Below are 20,664 nucleotides of genomic sequence, written 5' to 3'. Positions count from 1 at the left end.
TTTTATATTCTTATTGTAACAATCTTGTAAACATTAAACCTTCTAGGAGGATAATTTTCATTAGATAATTATTTCTATTAGAAAATGTTAAATGTGGTCTGAGGTCAAGTAGAAGGCTATATAATATAGTTTATCTATAAATTATTCATTTCTGCTTTAAGACCTGAACAGAATCAATTGTATTATTGTTGTGTTTAGTTCATTTTTCTGGAATTTTATTTATTCAAATTATTTATTCACTGCAAATAAAGTGCTCATCAAAATAACATTACTGGAAAAAGAGACCTGAATTTATAGTGAAATTTCAAATAAGAATATATTCCTGGTATTATTGTGATCCGACAAAAGAAAGTTGGCACATCACTACTACACAGACGAACACAGGCAAATCAACACGTCCAATGTTGGATTTAATACATATTTGCACTAAAGTTTATTCAGAGCTTTAATTATTAGGACTGATGTGTATAATTCAATGATCATTTGGGATTTTATTTGCAATACTGTAAGTTTCTTGTTTCAAATTTATAGTTTGTATTCTAGGGAAATAAATTATTTATTGAATTTTACAAAGCTTTTTGCTTCTCACTCTTTCATATTACTTACTTTAAGACCATATAGTCACAATACTGGTCATAATTTGTTTGGAGGGGACTTTACATCAATTTTGAGCTATTTACTACCTTGACCTAAATGTGCAAGACCTTAGAGATGTTTTTTCTTTCTCTTTTTGTAAATTAACATATTTCTGCCTGCAACTGCTTCAAATTTGGGAATAATGTCTACATCAGAATGAATGATTAATCGTATGACACAGACATGAACTAAATCAGTAGAATTAAAGAAAGTCAGAAAAATGTCAGTGAGAGTGAAAGAATGATCAGACAAAATATATATTGTGATGAACTTTGTTGCTTGGTTAACATTACAATACTTTTAATTGCTTTTAAATCTTATAGCTGATATGTAACATATTTGGATATAAAAATTCAACTAGACTTGTTTATTAAAGGTTTACATATTTCCCTGATCCATTTTCCACAGAATTTCACTGCACTTGCTTTCATTTCATAAAGATAAATTTGAAGAAATTTTTTTTTAATCTTTGTCTGATACAAAAAAAATATCACTCAGTTTTCGATAGCATTGTTCCTTTCTAGCAGTTGAGACTGAAACAAAAGACAGAACCTTTGATGTCTCCTGCAATATTAGAAAACACTAGATATAGGGACCATTTATTGTATCTGTATAGAATGAAGATGGAACAAATGGACATTAAGAGAACATGATCTCAATACTTATCAAGCAAACTAAAAGAAAATTAAACTATTCTCCTGAAATTGTAGCAACATTTTAAAACTCTAAGATATATTCCCAAAATTGAAGGGGGAAGCACTGTAATTCTGAATTATAGTGGCAAAATGTGCTATGATGCAATTGGTATCAACATCTTTTTCATTTAACTTTTTCACCATTGTCACATCAGTGTTTGTATATAAAACAAATGGAATGTTTCATCAGCTGTAATTTATTTAATTAATTTAAACTTAAGAATTGGTACAGAAGAATGCAACATTAAGTCATTTTGAACTACAACCAGCCAGTGAAGAGTTTATTGACAAAGCATCAAGTTAAAGAGCTTATTTATCAGGAGTTAGACTATCTAAATCCTAGCAACAGATCAAGATAGCGTACCTGCAGATTCTTAAGGAATCACCCTGTGTCCTTAGAACTTCTATTGTTCATGTAATGGATCATTCTTCATTTTTTTATGCAACACTGTGCCAGATGAATTAAAGACATACAGTGTAAAACTCCAGTTTAAGAAAACCTGTAGATCTTAAGTGGAAAACTACCAGCCAGTAAGTTTATGAAAATCATGTCTAAAATCCTAGAGAGGGCAATCTAAATCCATTTTGGAAACAAGCTAAGCCCAAAAAATACTATGCCTGAATGTCAGTCGCATTTTAGGAATTTATATTCATCTCAAACATGCCTATTTTTACAGACTACATAAAACACAGACTTCTAAGGACTTATACACTGTATAATTAATATAATTTTACAGAAATCATTTAGTGCAAGAAATTATCTGCTATGTGAGTAAAATCAATTGATTGGTTTCAATTTTACTTTCTAAATAGGCCACAGATTGTTAATGTTTATCTCAGGTAGCATGTTCAAACCTCTCATCTTCTACTGTTACATAAATAATATGATCATAACCATCAATAAGATGTGCATTACTTTTGCATGCTGATGTAATTAGTGTGCTCATTTGTATCAAGGACTTAATTTCACTTCTCAAACACTGGAAGAGGAACTTCAATTAGGTAGTTACTTCAGCTTGTTAAGACAGATTTTTTATATATTTTGATTCAATATGCAAACTTAAAATATAAAACATGAAATTACTGACTGCAATGATCATGACAAGAAGTTACAAAAATCAGTAAACCTTTTGGTCTACTTGTGGAATTTGAATAGACAATAGCTAATAGTATCTAATAATAGGTTAAAGTTTCTTAACACACAAGATTATTGTCTGAAAGATAACTTGAAAAATTAATTGTCACTTTGATTATTTTTGTTCTGTGCATGTTCATCCAACTGGAAGAATGAACATCACAAGATTATTGTCTGAAAGATAACTTGAAAAATTAATTGTCACTTTGATTATTTTTGTTCTGCGCATGTTCATCCAACTGGAAGAATGAACATCAGCTCACTCACCATAAAACCAATCAACTTATAACAAAATTGTAACCAAGATCTGCAACTTATTGATCTGTTCTGTCGAATGCTACAACAGTAAATGTGGAAAACATAATTAAATGCTTGCATCTAAACCATGTTTACAACTCTAAGCAACAGTGGTTCAGCATATTTAAATAAAGGAGTAATTTCTTTTGAGTATCAGACCATCAACATTTTAACACAAAAGGCAGCAAGTATAACCTTGTAGTACCAAACATAAATAGCAAATCCTCTTCAACCTTTTTTGTAAATGACTGACCTTACCACAACATATTTAAATATTACTAATAGATTGTGACTGATGACTATGGTAGAGTCTCACTTAACCAAACAAGCTGAAATTACCAAAAACTGACATTTTCTCTACTATTAATTTCTTGCAATTTGTCTTTTGTTCTCCAGCAAGTAATAAATTAATGATACACATTTTTATACAAGGAATAATGTCATTCACATTTCCCAGTATCTGCCACCTCAAAATTTCTATCTGACTGAAGTGTGTGTGTGTGTGTGTTGTTTAATTTGAGTGTTACTGAATTCTGTATCTTTGTTGCATGATTTATACACTTTTAAGTATATCCTTGTTTCATATGAAAATTGTCCCTGTTAATCATCTTTTCCAGTATTTCAAAAAGGACACAAGATTTTTTTATATGACAAAATTTTTTGTACTGAACTCATTCTGGTATCTCTATATTTGATCAATCTCTCTGTGCTTAGTATTTACCCACGTGTAAAAATAAATGTTCTATTCTGTGAAATAATCATACAGAAGATTGCTTATTTCCTGTCCAAACTTGTTATGTTGAAGATTGTGATAATCTCTTCTGGTGACTTTTTCTGTATATTATATGAAAATGTTTTTCTTTTCAGGCAAAATCGCAGCAAACATATACCAACAGCAGTATGAAGACAGTAAGTGAAAAAACTGGAAAAATATATATGCAGATCATGATTTAGGAAGGTAAGAATATCAAGAACACTGTGTGAGATACATAAATGTTCAATATTCTTTTTGTTCATTGACAAACACATTTCCTTTTAGTCTCCAGTGAAAGGCATAGGTGACCAAATAGTTATCTCTGATCAATGAACCTGAACAGACATAACAGTTTATATAAGTAAAAATTATCCATGTAATCTCACAATTTACATATGCTATTTTTCTTCTTTCATTTACTTTAGCAGAAACTAAACTTTTTGTATAAATAATTAGAGCACATCATTTGCTTCAACTTTAATTTGCCATGTCATATGAAAAATATAACAGTCGAAAGTAAAACATTTAAAACTCAAAATGAGAAGCCTAAATGGTGAACCATTATTGGGAAATATTTTAGACTATGTAGCTCAAGTACATTTTAAGCAGCAACAAAGTTGTCAGTCAATTTTAATTTGATAGTAAATCGTATATGTCTCTATAGTAACATTAATAAAATGGAAAAACTTACCAAAGAAAAGCAATAATTGAAAGTGTGTATATAATTGTGACTTTTCCAGTATCAAGGCAAACCTACAACCTTTACCCTCATTAAAGACAGACCAGTTTAAAAAGATGGACAAAAATCTTTGCCTAGTTGCAAGTACAGTAGCAACAACATCTGTTTATTAGTTTGCAATACAATGATCCAAAGAGATTTAGAAATAGCAGACAAATAATCTGGTCAGCAAATAATTTTCACAACAAGATGACAAAACAAATTTACTGTAAAAATAAACAGCATTTCATAACTGCTAAAATTTTCCTTCATGTATTCCATGCTTCAAATGACTGAATCAGAATGACATTTTTATTAGACAAAGTTTCATCTAATTTACTCATTAAATAACCTGGACATATATATTTTCCTCTCTTATAATACTTATCGTTTTTAAAGTAGGTTGCTGTGATATTAATTTCACAAATATTAATCTATAACAATTTTACTTTCTGATCTTGTCTTGAAAATGCAGCTCAATACAATTTTGAATTAATAAATTTTATTTCAAGTGCAGAATTTAATTTCATGTTCAAGAGATTTGGACTTTTTATGCATTTCTATTTGCAAACAAAAATACAAATTTGATTTTTCTTTTTTCAGCTTCTCACATTTAGTTTATAATCACACAAGCATATTTACTTAAGTGTACTGATATTTTGTATGTTATACTGTATTTTACAAATGAATACTTTTGATCCAGAGCAATGTGACGGTAGATTCAGCTATTTATTTATAGCTAGTTTATGTTCTGAATATTCCGCAATTTTATTGATCAACTTGTATGCTTCAATCATGAAATCGGCTGTGGTATATATCATTGGCAATGCCTATCCAGCCTGTACATGTCTGAAAATTCTTTTGTGTAACTACTCACACATCTTGTCATGGATTATGTTGAAACAAGGCAGATTTTAAGCACATGAGATTATCATGTGTACATCATTCTGTCACCAGGGTCTGATTTATTTATCCTACATTATGCCTTGATTGGTGTTAAATGTATATATTATATTTGATATTTCACGTATTTACAGCCATTATGTGAGCTTTTTTCAAACTGCCCTGACATTTGACCATGCTTTAATAATCTTTTTTAAGTTTTAAATTCTTTAATTTTTATCCATTTTAGATATAATTTTACATGTAAATTCATATATACCTATACTCTGCCCATTATTTTCTCATTCCCTATTTGCACCATTCAAGCAAGGGCTGTGGTAGGGACATACATTCCTACTGAGTCACTTCTAGTTTTTCTGTTAGATTATCTCTTATTTTTTTCATGTATATTACCAGGAATAAATAACATTATTTTCTCATTTAGATTGGGATATTTTGCCAGTTATATTTTGTTTGGGGGGGGGGGGAGACTTTGTATCAATTTTTAGTTATTTACTATTTCACCCCTAATGTGCAAGACCTTACAGCTGAGAGTTATTTGTGTTAATTCACAGTTTTGCTTGCACATGATTTGAATTTACGAATAATATCTACATAAGAGAGAAATATTAACCTTGTTGCACAGACAAGAACTCAATCAGTCGAAAAAAGAAAGTCAGAAAAATGTGAGTCAGAGCGAAAGCTGGATCAAACAAAATATAAATTGTGATCAATTTTGCTATCTGATTAGCATTACAATATTTTAAATTCTTTTTTTAATATTACATTAAACATTTAATATATATGGAGATAAAATGCAGCTCTACCTGTTTATTAAATGTTTGCTTTATTCCCTCATGCATTTTTAATACAAATTCTTCATCCCATAACGGTAAATCTGATGAAACTTTCTTTTAAACAAAACATATCTGTGTCATATATTCATACATTCAACAAACAATGGTATTTGCCACATTGAATTTTCTTCATTTTCTTTATTGTATCTCATGTTGTGCACTTTTCAGCCTGAGTATATTCATTTACACATACACAATTTCTAAAAATAGTGTACAAATGTTATAATGCAAGAAGGTTAATATTTACTGTATAAAGTCAAAAGAAGCCAATATTATCAATATCTCCTTTCAATTATTGCCATCAACCTCATTATGATGGTCCATACAAAATAATGATTTTCCACTGGGCCTTTATGTTGCCTTTTAGAAAATATCATTTTTAGTACACAATTAAAACCTGCAAAGCTTGGGCAGGATTGTTGTCTGTTGTGGCGTGATTGTTCAGTATTGTCAACTTGCAAGGTGCACATTTTCTGAGGCTGCTATTTATGATGAGTAAATCTGGATTAAATCAATATGAAAACAAAATTCATAGTAAATCAGGACAAATTTTCTTACTATAATGACATAACACTTGCATCTCCCATTATAATGAATTAGACAAACGAATACCTTCTTAGTTACTTTGTACAACCACTGTTTGATAAGAATCATACTTAACTTAAAGTTTATCTGCAAACCCATTTTTCTTTAAGGCACAGTAACCTTGACCTTTGACGTTTTGACTCCAGCTAATAGAACTTTTCCTTACTTTACATGCAAGTCCTCTGCAAATTTTGGTATAGGTATGTAGTCTTGAATAAAGTTATTACACAAAGTTCATTTTATTCTTCTAGCCATGATGTCCTTGACATATGACTTTTGACTTAAACATCTTTCTGCCTCACCCTTATCCAAAATATTGCACCATCCACAACCTTTATTGAAGGTATGTGATTGACAGCAAACAGAATAAGTGTCATAAACTGCAGAAGCCAAACTCTATTGACATGCTTTCACTCCTTCAGGTAGCAATTTTAAATGTAAATTCATAAGTTCCTAAAAAAAAATGAGAGGACTAATTTTGCTTGGTTCATTTCATGCTAATGGCAAAATAGTACAAAATCAAACCATATTGGGTATCAAGAACAGTTCCATTGGTATTTTAATATAAGGGTATATCGTAACCTTTACAGATCCTATGTTCTTTAAAAATGGATGAATTTGATACAAAATTATACTTCAACTGTGGCAGCCAAGAAATCTAAAAACACTGCTACCTTATAAATAATTTTTACCCCACAATGTCTCTCTGTCTTTCAGACCAATCATATTTTAAATAATTTTTACCCCACAATGTCTCTCTGTCTTTCAGACCAATCATATTTTATTTTGTGGTGTACATCTTACCCATAATCACTTAACCAAGTTTTAACATATTGGAACAGCAGTTAAGTATGTGTTAAAAAAACAAGAAATATCAGAAAAATTATGTCAAACTCATTTAAATACTAAAAACAATTCTATAACAATAGAAAAGGAATTTTTTAAAAGTATAAAATGTTGAAAATGTCATTAAAAATATGAAATATCTAATGTAAAAATAGTTTTTACACAATATGGATATACCGGATAAAAATTGTATAAAAGAGAAAAACTGCTTGCATAAAACTGAATGAATACAAGATACTGGTTACCATATATCATAATAAATGTTGTGGCACTAAAAGAATGTTATTGTAAAAATTGTTCTAAATTAGAAGCTGATTCCATTATCACAGACAGCACACATATTTTATTGAATTAACCCTTTACCTCATACAACCGTCTTTGGACGCCTCTACAAAAGTCGCATCGAAGCGACTTTTGACGCTTCTACAAAAGTCCCATAGAAGCGCCTTTTTACGTCTGCTGTAAACAACGGCCATTTTAAGCCAGTTTTCGTAGCGCCACCTTCGGGGAAAACCCCTTATTAGATACTACATTCATTTCTGTGAATGACAATTACGTCAGATCACGTGGTCACTGTTTATGTACTGGTCGATATCTGCTATTTAAAGTAACTGGGTCGTAATCTCCACTCTCCAAAATGGCGGTCGCGGATTTCATTCAGTACTTACGAAGTTTTCATGATTAGAATCACAACTATGAAAGATTCAATAACCTAGGTATAGGCTCTGATATTGATATAGGCTGCAATTAGTTTTTATAAATTATCAAATTTAGGTGACTTAGTGATGTAGACACAGATGAAAAACTTGTAAATTTCGAGTATGAGAAATGGCAGCTCTACGGTTGGTCACACGGCCTCACTGACATGATGGTGAACGAATTCTCTCCAGATTTTAAAGCACATAACAAATTCTTCCGTGATAAATAATTACACAGCTATAACAATCGGACTTTACTCTTAAATTGTTCCACATGTAATAGATGTGTACCAAAAATTTAAAATGGTTAAAATTGCTATTAAACGTAACATACACTACATTGCTTAATAGTTCACAGGCAAGCTATGCGTATGCGGTCGACTAGGTAACCTGTTTTCTATGTATAGCGAGCTGCACTTTGTCACTATGCTCTATGAGGTAAAGGGTTAAGATAATATCATAAGAAAAACCCTCTACTGCAAGCATCAACTACCAAATTATTAAATTAACACATTTTACAAGCATACATGAAAAACTGGTAACTGAAGTTACAGGATGCAAATAAATTGTATGGTATCACTTTCATTAATGAAATTTATGCCATTCGATACATAGAGATGACTTTACATACATGTATTAAACTAATATCATAAATACTTAAACAACAAAACAAAACCACTGTATAAAGAGTGAAGAGGGAAATAAAATACTGATGAGGGAGGCAACCACACTAAAAAAGTTTTGGGTAAAGAGCCTTTTATAACTAGATGACGCTTGAAAAAATATATTTTGATTTAAATTAAGATTCAGACTGTCACATGAATTCTGATTGATAACCACAAACCCTCCAAAACAAGTAATTCCAAAAATAAAGTTATCTGTTTTAAAAAATAAATATTAAGGTAAAATATGACAGAATGTGGACCTGGAAGTTTTCTTCCATTTCTTCCACAGAAATTTTGTATGTGCTAACAATGTAAGCAGTTTTTAGCCTATGGGTTCCACTATGAGTAAATTAAATTACATATAACTTTTAAAGGACAAATTATTTATATGATACAAAGTTATTTGAATATAAAAATAAACTGTCAAATAAATAAATAAAAGATTGACAAAACAAGTGCAATATTAAAATATAGAAAAGTAGAAGAACCTGATTAATATGCAAATATTAACCTGGATTAAAAAATGTAACACAAAAAATGTAAACTGAGTATCAGGAAATGACATCTTACCTTGGTTTATTTAATTATGCTATGCTAAACCAGCTTATCATACAAGAAAGAGACTTGTTTAAATCTGACAAGTTTCAATTACATTGGTACTTGTCAAAGTTGGGTGATTTCCATGCTTGAATATTTAATGGAATAAAGATTTTAACAGGAATCCCTTTTCTCCCTAAAGAACAGACCCATGTATCTTTAGAAAAAATAGATATGAGTCATCAACAGTAACACTTAGCTGGGAATAACATTCAGAGCCAGATGACAGGGTACACAGAAGGTAAGAAAGTGTAAACAAAATTAATTTTTTATATATTTATCAAAATGGAATAAAATAATGATTCAAAAGAAATATCTATTTCAATAGATACATAGCTACATTTTTGTTTAATTTCTTTTTTTATTTAATCTCCTCTCACATATCAAGTAGTCTTGCAGCAAATGGTTGACAAGACAAATACCCTGAATCTTCAAGCATTTTGACAATCTAGATGCTTAACAAAATCTTACTTATTTGTCATGAAAAAGTTTACAAGAGTGTTTTATGCATCAGTGTACCAAAGATTTGTGCATTTACAATGTCTATGTGCATTACAAAATGAGTCTTATAAAGAAAACTACATCTTTTAAAAAAATCTAAAACATGACAATCTATTATGCATGCAGCAAAAATTTAAATGCAAGGAAAATAACCATATTAAAAGATCTGTAAACTCATTCAATTATCACATTTTGGTAAAAGCAATATTAAACATGTATAGTGTTTTAACTCATATGATGTTGTAACCTGGGTGTAATTAAGAATTTGACTTGTCTTGAGTCTCCTGTGAAACAAACTGTCCTAATACTAGATTTTGAATGCATGGATGAAATTACTGTATATGTATAGTTGTATGGCCTCTTCTAAGAGACCAACTGTCCTGAGAGACTGGATTCTGAATACATGGGTGCATTTATTATATATGTATAGTGTTACAACTCTCCTGGGAATCAAACTATCTTGAGAGATCAGATTCTGAATGCATGGATGAATTTATTATACATGTATAGTGTTAAGAATTTCAAGAGAAATACCACTTTTTGTTGCCAGAAGGGGTGGTCTTTCAAGAAAAGTTATTACTGTATTAGCATCACCAAATCATGTAATAAGTTGTTTTGATATAATGTATCTAAACATTTAGCAATTCCATATAACAATGTTATGGTGCATTACAAAACTTTTAACAGTTTAAAAATGGAATCAGATTTGTGATGATTTTCAAACGTGAAATTTATTAACTCACTTCAAGCGGCTCATGTCAAAATACTATTATTCCACTTGTTTAACAAACTTCATCTTGTTTAAACCCTTATATGCAGTACATATCACTTGGTTACAAAATACCTCTCCATAGAGAACACTTTCAGGAATTCCCAATAAAAATCCAGAATATATTTGTTCTGCATATGAAGGAAACTTACATAATGTGGACGGAGACATTTTGTTTTGGACACTGAATGTAAAGGAAATTATCACAAAATGAAAGTGTAAATTAGCGACTAGGGACCAGATTTAGTTTATTAAAGATGTCTCTTGTATAATGTGGACAGAGACATTTTGTTTTGGACACTGAATGCAAAGGAAATTATCACAAAATGAAAGTGTAAATTAGCCACTAGGGACCAGATTTAGTTTATTAAAGATGTCTCTTGTATAATATGGACAGAGACATTTTGTTTTGGACAAGTGCAAATTAGCAACTAGGGACCAGATTTAGTTTATTAAAGATGTCTCTTGTATAATATGGACAGAGACATTTTGTTTTGGACACTGAATGTAAAGGAAATTATCACAAAATGAAAGTGTAAATTAGCCACTAAGGACTAGATTTAGTTTATTAAAGATGTCTCTTGTATAATATGGACAGAGACATTTTGTTTTGGACAAGTGTAAATTAGCCACTAGGGACCAGATTTTGTTTATTAAAGCTGTCTCTTGTATAATGTGGACAGAGACATTTTGTTTTGGACACTGAATGTAAAGGAAATTATCACAAAATGAAAGTGTAAATTAGCCACTAAGGACTAGATTTAGTTTTTTAAAGATGTCTCTTAGACCAATAAGAATGGTATCTTCAAAAATAAAAAGAAATTCATATGGAGAAAATTAACTATATAGGAAAGTTTCCTTCATATACAAGACACCTGTATATAAAGAACAAATTTGTCATGTCCTTTGAATATCTTCAACTGATAGGTTTAGTGGACATATGCATCACATGAGTCTTATTCTGTAATTCTAAGAAAACTAGCTCTACAAGCTATTCTACAATACATACTTACTTATTTATAAGGAAGAAATCATCAAGAGATATTAGAGAAAATAGACTGTTTCAGAATATTGCAATAATGCAGTTAAAAATATATTTATTGTGTTGTATCTAATCCATTTTTATACCTAAAAAAATACAAACAAAAGATAGATGCATCCATATGAAGTAAATATCATTTGTGTGATCAAAAAGTGTTTTCCATTACCTTTAAGCAACAAACTCCCAACAAATGTGCTGATGAACCCAATATATCCAGTACAGTCTAGCCTAGTTAATCCACTATACAGTACAGTCTAGCCTAGTTAATCAACTATACAGTACAGTCTAGCCTAGTTAATCCACTATACAGTACAGTCTAGCCTAGTTAATCCACTACAGTACAGTCTAGCTTAGTTAATCAACTATACAGTACAGTCTAGCCTAGTTAATCCACTATACAGTACATTCTAGCCTAGTTAATCCACTATACAGTACAGTCTAGCCTAGTTAATCCACTATACAGTATAGTCTAGCCTAGTTAATCCACTATACAGTACAGTCTAGTCTAGTTAATCCACTATACAGTACAGTGTAGCCTAGTTAATCCACTATACAGTACAGTCTAACCTAGTTAATCCACTATACAGTACAGTCTAGCCTAGTTAATCCACTGCAGCTACCATGCATACCGTTACCATTGAAAATGTTGGATAAATATGATTGTCTGGCAATGAATTTAATTGTAAATTCTTTTTTAACAATAAATTTTGCCCAATTATGGAAATGGATTAAAGCATTAATGGATAATCAGCAGTCGAATTAAAAGTATTACACTGTATATTGATAACTCACGATAAAACACATGCCTTACTTTTCTGCCTTTCAGACTTTCTCAGCTGAAGTTGCTGTCGTGTAATTTGTCCAACAGTTGTGGAACTAAATTGCTGATTTACTGGCGTCCTGCTGCTCGGTGGAGTGATTTTCTCACTTATTCCTGTCCCTGATATCTTTGTTGTATCTGTTGGAGTACTTGACTTTGATGAGAGTAATATCTCCTCTTTCATCCCATCCTCTGTCGTAGTTCCTGTTGCTGATGGTTTTGACGCTGATTCTGAGGATGTACCAGTTCTTACTGTCTCCTTCTTTGTTTCTTCAGAATTCTCTTTCTGGACAATCTCATCATCCCTTGCCTTTGATTTTGTCAAAGCTGGATTTTTTGCCTAGACACATATAGAAATTTCATTTAAAATAAATTTATATATTAGAAACATTCCACTGGAGTCAAATTTCTGACAATTAAACTTGTACAAATAGATTGTAAACTTGAAATGTGCTCATGTTATATAGATATGATAGTGCTTCATAACCTACCTAAACAGAAACCTTGTCAGAATAGATGAATAGACAGACAGGGCCACAAAAAATGTCCTTCCACCATTTCGGGGAGGTTTACAAACCAGCATAATAAAAGGACAGCAGCATCAGTGTAAAGGCATAAAAGTACACAATATGTACACAAAGAATAGAGTGCACAAAAGACAATAAATGTAAACACGGACCAGATAAAGAACAGAAATCTGACCTAAACACACAACTGAACCAAGGATGTTATGGACAGATGAATGGATTAATGGATTAACAGTCAGATTGATTGATTAATAGACAAATGGAATGATGAAAAAGGATAACGTTATTATATAAGCCCCAACACTGACATGGTGGGTAAAAACTAAAGAAACATGGCTGTTTTAGTCATAACAGGTAAAAAAAATAGTGGTATTGCCAACTGTTAAAAAAAAAGTGACTAAAGCAGTGCATAAAACCAGTTTACACAAATAGCTACAATGGCTGAACATGCAGATAACTGTAGCTGAAAACTGGCAAAAGTGCATCAGATTTATAAGAATACCAATAATTCTCCCATAATAATCCCATGCTTGATGAGAATTCCATCCAACAGTCTCACAAACACTGGCAATTTTATATATCAGAACACAGGTTCTAATCCTAAGTGCACACTCCTCCAAATTTTGTAGTATATCTATATGCCTAACACTGATCAATTCACATACACGGACACGGACAGAAAATAGGATTACCTCAACAAGTGTTTTCCTGCTGACTTTCTCCTTGTTAACAAGGCTTGGCTTATCCATGTAGGATTCATCTGGTACTTCATTTCCTTCTGATCCCTCCTGGATGACCATCTTATGAAGGCCACTAGAGGACATCTTTAAGGATGGAATTTGTATCACCTTCTTTTGGCTGTCATTCTTGTTCATCTTGCGTGACTTGCTTTCTTTCTTCTCAGGAGGTGACTTGACATTTTCCACAATTTCTGTAATCATAAAAACATGTCAGATTTTACTCTTAGGAACCTTTATTCTTGCCATCAGTACCATGTCTAAATTCCTGCATGCCAAGTGTAAATTTTTACACAAGAACATTATGCAGTGCACCATCTCGTGGGCAATAACAAAACCTGTAGAGAGGATGCAACCATAAGGTTGGCTAATTTTTCTTATTTCTCAAACAGCTGCATTAAAGATTTTCAAACTTTAGATCTGCACCTTGACTATTAGCATAAAATCCAAAAGTCTGCATCAGATTTCTTCTGGGTGTGGATTGTTAGCATCAAGTGGTTAAAGATTTAAGAAATATAAAGTAATCATTAAGATAACAAACAGGTGAATATTAGAATTGTGTTCTTAGGTTACCCATTGCCAACCCCATTATCAGGAGGGGGTCAGTACATGCAAATATTATTCTCTTTCCTCAACAAAATGATTATGACAGATGATCATATATAGAACACATTTATGGAAGCAAACTAACTTAGTCATTGAAAAAAAACATTTAAAAATTGTAGAGTTCAAACAGAAGAGACAATGATAAATAGTCTTTCTTTAATATATTTGTCTTTTTCCAAAATGGAAATGCACAAAGCTCTTTAAAAAAGTGGTGCATGACACTTCATCAACTGACACTGTATCAAATTTACATCAAAAAATGTTTTTTGAAAACTTGTCAAGCATTTTACCCAATATGTAGATTATTGATAATCATGCCATTATTTTTCTGTCTTTTACATTTATTAGGTTATGAAGTTACAAAGTTGCCTGTGTTGATGTGTCATACACACAAAACTTTAAGGAACTGTTAATATCACTACAGTGTGATATCTTCACTGTGCTAGGAGGCGAACGAAAATCTCAGGCTGATTGGATTTTACTAATACTTGGAATTCATTGCCATGAAAGTTACTAGCATACCTAACATTCAATCTGTATTTTTTTTATCCCAATGGTTCTTTTTTAATGGGGTTTTCAAAAATAATTTTGACACTCATCCCCAAATTGAATTTTAAACATACTGAAGCAAACAACCTGACTTTATTTTTTAAAAATCAGGTTGAATTGAATCGTTCAATGTCCAATAAAATTCATTGTACATCCTAAAACACCTTTTACAATGTTGTTAATGGAAATAGAACTTGGCAGAGCTGTAAGAACCTACCTGAAAATAAATACAGATTACCAGTACAGTAACTTGAGCTAGGTACATTTTGTTGAGTTTGATATTGCAGAACCCGAAGGGTAGACCATGATCTGATATCCTTTTGCCATCAAACAAGAGATGATACAAACGCTCAGATCACAATACTGTTCCCATGATATGTTTATTATATAATATAAAAATCAAGAGTCCCTTAAGGGGATTGATGCTCTATTGGCTGAAAAGAATTCTAGGAACTCAAGATAGGACAATTTCTTCCTTTTAACTGTTGCGTGTTAAAACCATTTCTGATATTCTTCAGTGATAACAAGATATTGGATGTCAGTCTGGCACTATTTTCATTTAGAAACCACAAGTTGTCATAAAAATTCTTCTGGTGGAAACCCAATGTTGGTATGGTTTTCTGTTTTTGGGGGAGTACTGATAACCATGGTAGCCACATTTTATATCCAACTGGCACCATTTCTATTTAATATCAACTAAATATTACAAAAAGTCATTTGATGAAAGCATTTTGTCAATATGACCAGCCATCTAGGTGAAGTTCTGATAACAGGATTTTCGAGATGTCTATTTACTACCAACTATGCTTCAAAAGAAGTCTTATAGTGCAAACCCAATGCTGATATGGTCATCCATTCAGGTAAAATAGTGAAAACAAGATTTTCAAAATGGCAACTGTGCTATGCATGATGAATATCTGAATGTCACCATTTTCATTTAGGACCAACAATAAATCATAAGTTTCTTTTATTAAAACCCCCATGTTGATACAACCATCCATTTGGGTGGAGTAGTAATCTTTTTTCAAGCTGGCCATGGTGGTGGGTACCAGATCAGCACCATTTTCATTTAAGATCAACAAGGTATCACAGGATGTCTATTGGTGAAAACTCCATGGCATTTATTACTTTTCAATCAGGAGTAGTAGCAATAACTGATTCTCCAAATGGCAATCATACTGACCATCAGATCAGAACCATTTTCATACGGAACCAATCCTGCATTATTAGAAGTGTTCTGGTAAAAAAATCACATGTCAATGTCTTTCTTTTCAGGAGAAGTAGAGATTACAAGGTTTTCAAGATGGCCACTGTTGTGACCATAATAGGCATCAGACTGGCTCCAGTTTCATTTAAGATAAACTTGACATTATGAGAGATCTTTAGTGAAAACCCCAATTGGATATGTCCATCCATTCAGGAGGAGTAGTGGATAAGATTTTAATGACAGCCACTGTGGCAGTTATATTGGAGCAGGATCATTTTTATTTAGGACCATGGCCCTGGCTAGCAGAATAGTCTAAACCACTCACATTTATTGATCATTGCCATCTCACCTCTGTCTGCATGGTTTCAGGTCTCTGGCTTGGCCAATGTGGGTATTTGAGAAGGCTTGCCAGTAGCTTCCCATGGGTCAATGGTTCTTCCTAGGGTTTTCTTGGGGTTTTCCTCCAGCAATTACACTGGTCACCATGTATAGCCTATGAGAAATGGTGTCAAACCCCAAAACAACAACAACAACAACATTTAGGACCAGTTAGACCACGGGGTGAATGAGTGTGCTATGTATCATGGCAATCCTCCAAATAGTTTAGAAGTAGTGATAACAAACTTGTCCTAACTGACAAAAGACAGACAACAGTCCATCCCATACAAATCTTTTGGCCTTTTACGAGTTGAGCTAAAACACACATTTTTATGTTGTTGTTGTTCCATTTTGATTCCATCCATCTACATACATTGTACATTGTGTCTAAATATAGCATGGAGTGTTAGACAGGCATTATTAGGTAATGTCATCCTTGACAGCAAGGAATCAAAAATCTGTATCAGGAGCATATAGCTTTCAAGTCAGCCTCAGAAAAAACAGCCTTCATCATGAGCTGTATAATGATGGGTATGTAATAAAATAATTTACAATACTGCTGTAGTTGTACAATGAAAGTCATCCTTACCTTTTTGTTTGTCTGGAACAATGTGAGACATTTATATTCATGGAGAAAAGAAAGCTGCCAGGCATAAGCTTTAAATAAAGGAAATCGTATCATGCAGTAAAAGCCTAATAGCAACGAGAACTAAAACATCACCTGAGAGACACTCTGATGTGAGGAAACACCTAGATGTAGATGACACACACATAAAGCTTTATTGTTTAGGACTCCTGGCATCAAAATCTGCAGTATACCAGTACCCTCAAACATGAAGTTTTACAGTGCATTTCATACTATTTCAAAACGAATTTAAAGATGAAATTAAAATGTTTCACCCATTTTACCTGGAACTTTTTTAAGGGCCTTCTCTGAGGACTGAAATTTCTGGACAAACTTCTGAGAGTCTACAGCCTTCAATCCCACTATCATATGGTTTGTAGTACCTCCATCATCTGACTTATGATGGGCTGTCACAACCTCACTGCTCAAAACTGTGATTCTGCCCCTGTTACGATGCTTGTCACACAACCAAATCGTCTTTCCATTGGGCAAATGACACCTGTTAAAGGTAGATATTACAAAATTAATTTGACAGCCAGATAATGTTAAGTTAAACTCTACACAGAACAAACACTTTTTCAAATACACAGAGTATCCTATGTGGGAGATATATTGTATTTCAATGAGGACAGATGCTGTGATGAATATTACTTAAATTAGGTTCTATATAGATCTCAAATGGGTAATGATTTAATATCAGCCAATCAGTAATGTGAATACTCTGAACCAAATAAAGTAATATGTTAACATGCTGACATATGTAAAATCTATTAAACTGCACATGTTGCATGTAATGTGTTGTTGTTGTTGTTGTTGTGGGGTTTAATGCCATTGTTCAGCACATGATAGGCTATGCATGGCAGCCAGTATTAATGGTGGACGAAGAACCTGGGAAAACCCCGGGAAGAACCACCGACCCACGAGAAGCTACTGGCAAACTTTCTCACATACCCACATTGGCTGAATCCTTAGTCTAAGCCTTAAATCCACACAGACAGAGGTGAGATGGCAGTGATCCGTAATGGAGAGCGCTTTAGTCCACTCAGCCACTCGGGGACCCTTGTGAAGTGTACTGACTATATAATAAAATCTGTTATCATCCAAAAAGGCAACTGCATACCTACCAACCTGCCAGACAATCATGAGGGGGATTTTGTAATCAAAAAATGTGTTTCGGTGTACCAAGTTGATTGAGGGATCAGTGTGAATAACTCAAATAAGCAATGTTATGCAACAGAGAATATGTTCCCTACTTATACAGGTCTAGTGAAAATGATTGAAAAACAAAATCTTAATAAAAGAGAAAAAACATATTTTTTTAAAAGAATTTAATGCACTTCCAAACAAACAGCTGGTAGACTTAACATTTACACACACACACAGACACAGATACACACATACACAGTGAGACATTAAATAAAACAATATATTCAGTTTCTGTTTTTAATCAGACTGGAATAAAGTATTAACATGTACTTCCTGACTCCACTGCTCTTTCAGTAGTTCAATGGAGGTTTAAAAGTGTTGCAGGTGTCATTACTGTTCTCATCTGTTTACCTCTGCTCTAATTAGAGACTGGAATGTACTGTTGTTCAAACTCCCCCAAAGATCATGTCAAATTTTTCTCAGCATTGAAAAATGCTCTTAACGCACATGTCCTGATATATCTGCAGTATTGCTAAGTTAATGATTTTGATATACATTAGTCCTGAATGATAAACCTCAATGTGATGTTTGCCATGTGTGAAAGATCTTCAAACTGAAATGATTGAGTGAAGTCCACACAGTTTTCCCAGCATGCCAACTTATGTGTGACAGCCCTGTCTTTGCTCAGAATCTTCAGTTTCTGCTAAAGAAATTGTACTCAAGTCTGATTCATAACATTCTGTCAGGAGTTTCAAAGCCTAGCTGTGACCTGTGTACAACCTTATTCTGCCAATTTAGTTACCACTGAATCCACTGACAGAATGAACCAAAATTCATCAGTAACAGCAAATAGTCCAGACTCACCAAAGTCCAAACATATTGGGTTGTTTAACTAATAAACCTTACCAAATTATCCCAGTGGTCTCTCCGACAGTGGAGTGCGAATGAATACAAAACACACAATCATCTTAGCAATTGTGGGTCAATGACGTAATCTATGGAAAGTGGCTGTTTATCTGTTACTTTACCTAATAATTGCCTCTATGACAATCAACTGTATAAACTACTCAGGGGCGACAGCATTAAATATGAAGCTATGTGTTTCCTGTTTGCAAAGTCTTAGAGGGTTTTGGAGTAAGGTCTTTTTCTCCATTTCTACAAAAATAAAATTTACAGAAAATCATGTTTTTAGAAATATTAACATGTTGTGGTATTTGGGAGTAAAATAAAATTTTGCTTTTCACATGAAACGTTGGGATCTTGCAGGTGTATTATTGCTTTACTTCATGACAATATTAAATAACTGGACTAGAGCAAGTTTAAGCAATGAAACCAATATGTGACAATCATCAAATTACAATTTTTGTTGAAAAGTCCACATATATCATATTAGTGTAAGTGGTTATTTAAATATTGTGTCCAGTTTATGATGCAACTGCTGAGCTTGTACTGAAACTTGAGATTTTGATTCAAACAATCAAAAAGGCATAACTTTAAAAAAAATGACAAGTCTATTTTATAAATAGCAGAAATTTAATCTAAATTTTGTATGACTTCCAGCTCTAGCAACTAAAAACCAAAAACGAAAATGCTGAAGACTTAGCACTGAATTGAAATACTCAGTATCCATGACAAACTCATGATGGATATTACACTGAAGCTAAATTATGCACAATGCAGAAAAAGTTCATTTACATCAAGCAGATTCTCACCATCTTTTAAATCTGCTGTGTACACTCCAATAAAAATTTCAAGCATGAATGTTTATTCAGGTTGGCAAACTGACTTATTTTACTGAGTGCCTCCCTTCTGAATGAGTATAACACACTGATCGAGTCCATTATAAACAAATATATTCACAATGTGTGCATCCTTATAAATGAGTATATTCACAATGAGTGCATCCTTATAAATGAGTATATTCACAATGAGTGCATCCTTATATATGAGTATATTCACAATGAATGCATCCTTATAAATGAGTATATTCACAATGAGTGCATCCTTGTAAATGAGTATAATCACACTGAGTGCCTCTCTTGTAAATGAGTATAATCACAATGAGTGCATCCTTATAAATGAGTATATTCACAATGAATGCATCCTTATAAATGAGTATATTCACAATGAGTGCATCCTTATAAATGAGTATATTCACAATGAGTGCCTCTCTTGTAAATGAGTATAAGCACAATGAATGCATCCTTATAAATGAGTATATTCACAATGAGTGCATCCTTATAAATGAGTATAAGCACAATGAATGCATCCTTATAAATGAGTATATTCACAATGAATGCATCCTTATAAATGAGTATATTCACAATGAATGCATCCTTATAAATGAGCATATTCACAATGAGTGCATCCTTGTAAATGAGTATAATCACAA

At 32.4% G+C, this 20,664-nt stretch overlaps 1 protein-coding gene across 1 annotated transcript in view; it reads right to left on the bottom strand.

The window, feature by feature from the left end:
• Window positions 1-2,691: 2,691 nt before the first annotated feature.
• The window catches only part of LOC149800900 (uncharacterized), a 163,781-nt gene continuing 145,808 nt past the window's right edge, over window positions 2,692-20,664 (bottom strand). The window contains exons 48-50 of the mRNA XM_089956750.1: window positions 17,411-17,625; window positions 13,717-13,955; window positions 2,692-12,837 (exon numbers count right to left, since the gene is read on the bottom strand). Coding sequence (XP_089812876.1) covers window positions 12,466-12,837; window positions 13,717-13,955; window positions 17,411-17,625 — 826 coding nt within the window. The 3' untranslated portion in view covers window positions 2,692-12,465. The remainder of the gene's footprint in view (window positions 12,838-13,716; window positions 13,956-17,410; window positions 17,626-20,664) is intronic.

This window comes from Sinohyriopsis cumingii, chromosome 4 (genome assembly GCF_028554795.1).
Source record: "Sinohyriopsis cumingii isolate HCF-2022 chromosome 4, ASM2855479v2, whole genome shotgun sequence".
In the NCBI taxonomy this organism is placed as follows: Eukaryota; Metazoa; Mollusca; class Bivalvia; order Unionida; family Unionidae; genus Sinohyriopsis; species Sinohyriopsis cumingii.
The sequence above is the reverse complement of the archived record's forward strand: the minus strand, read 5'-3'. Positions and strand labels throughout refer to the sequence as shown.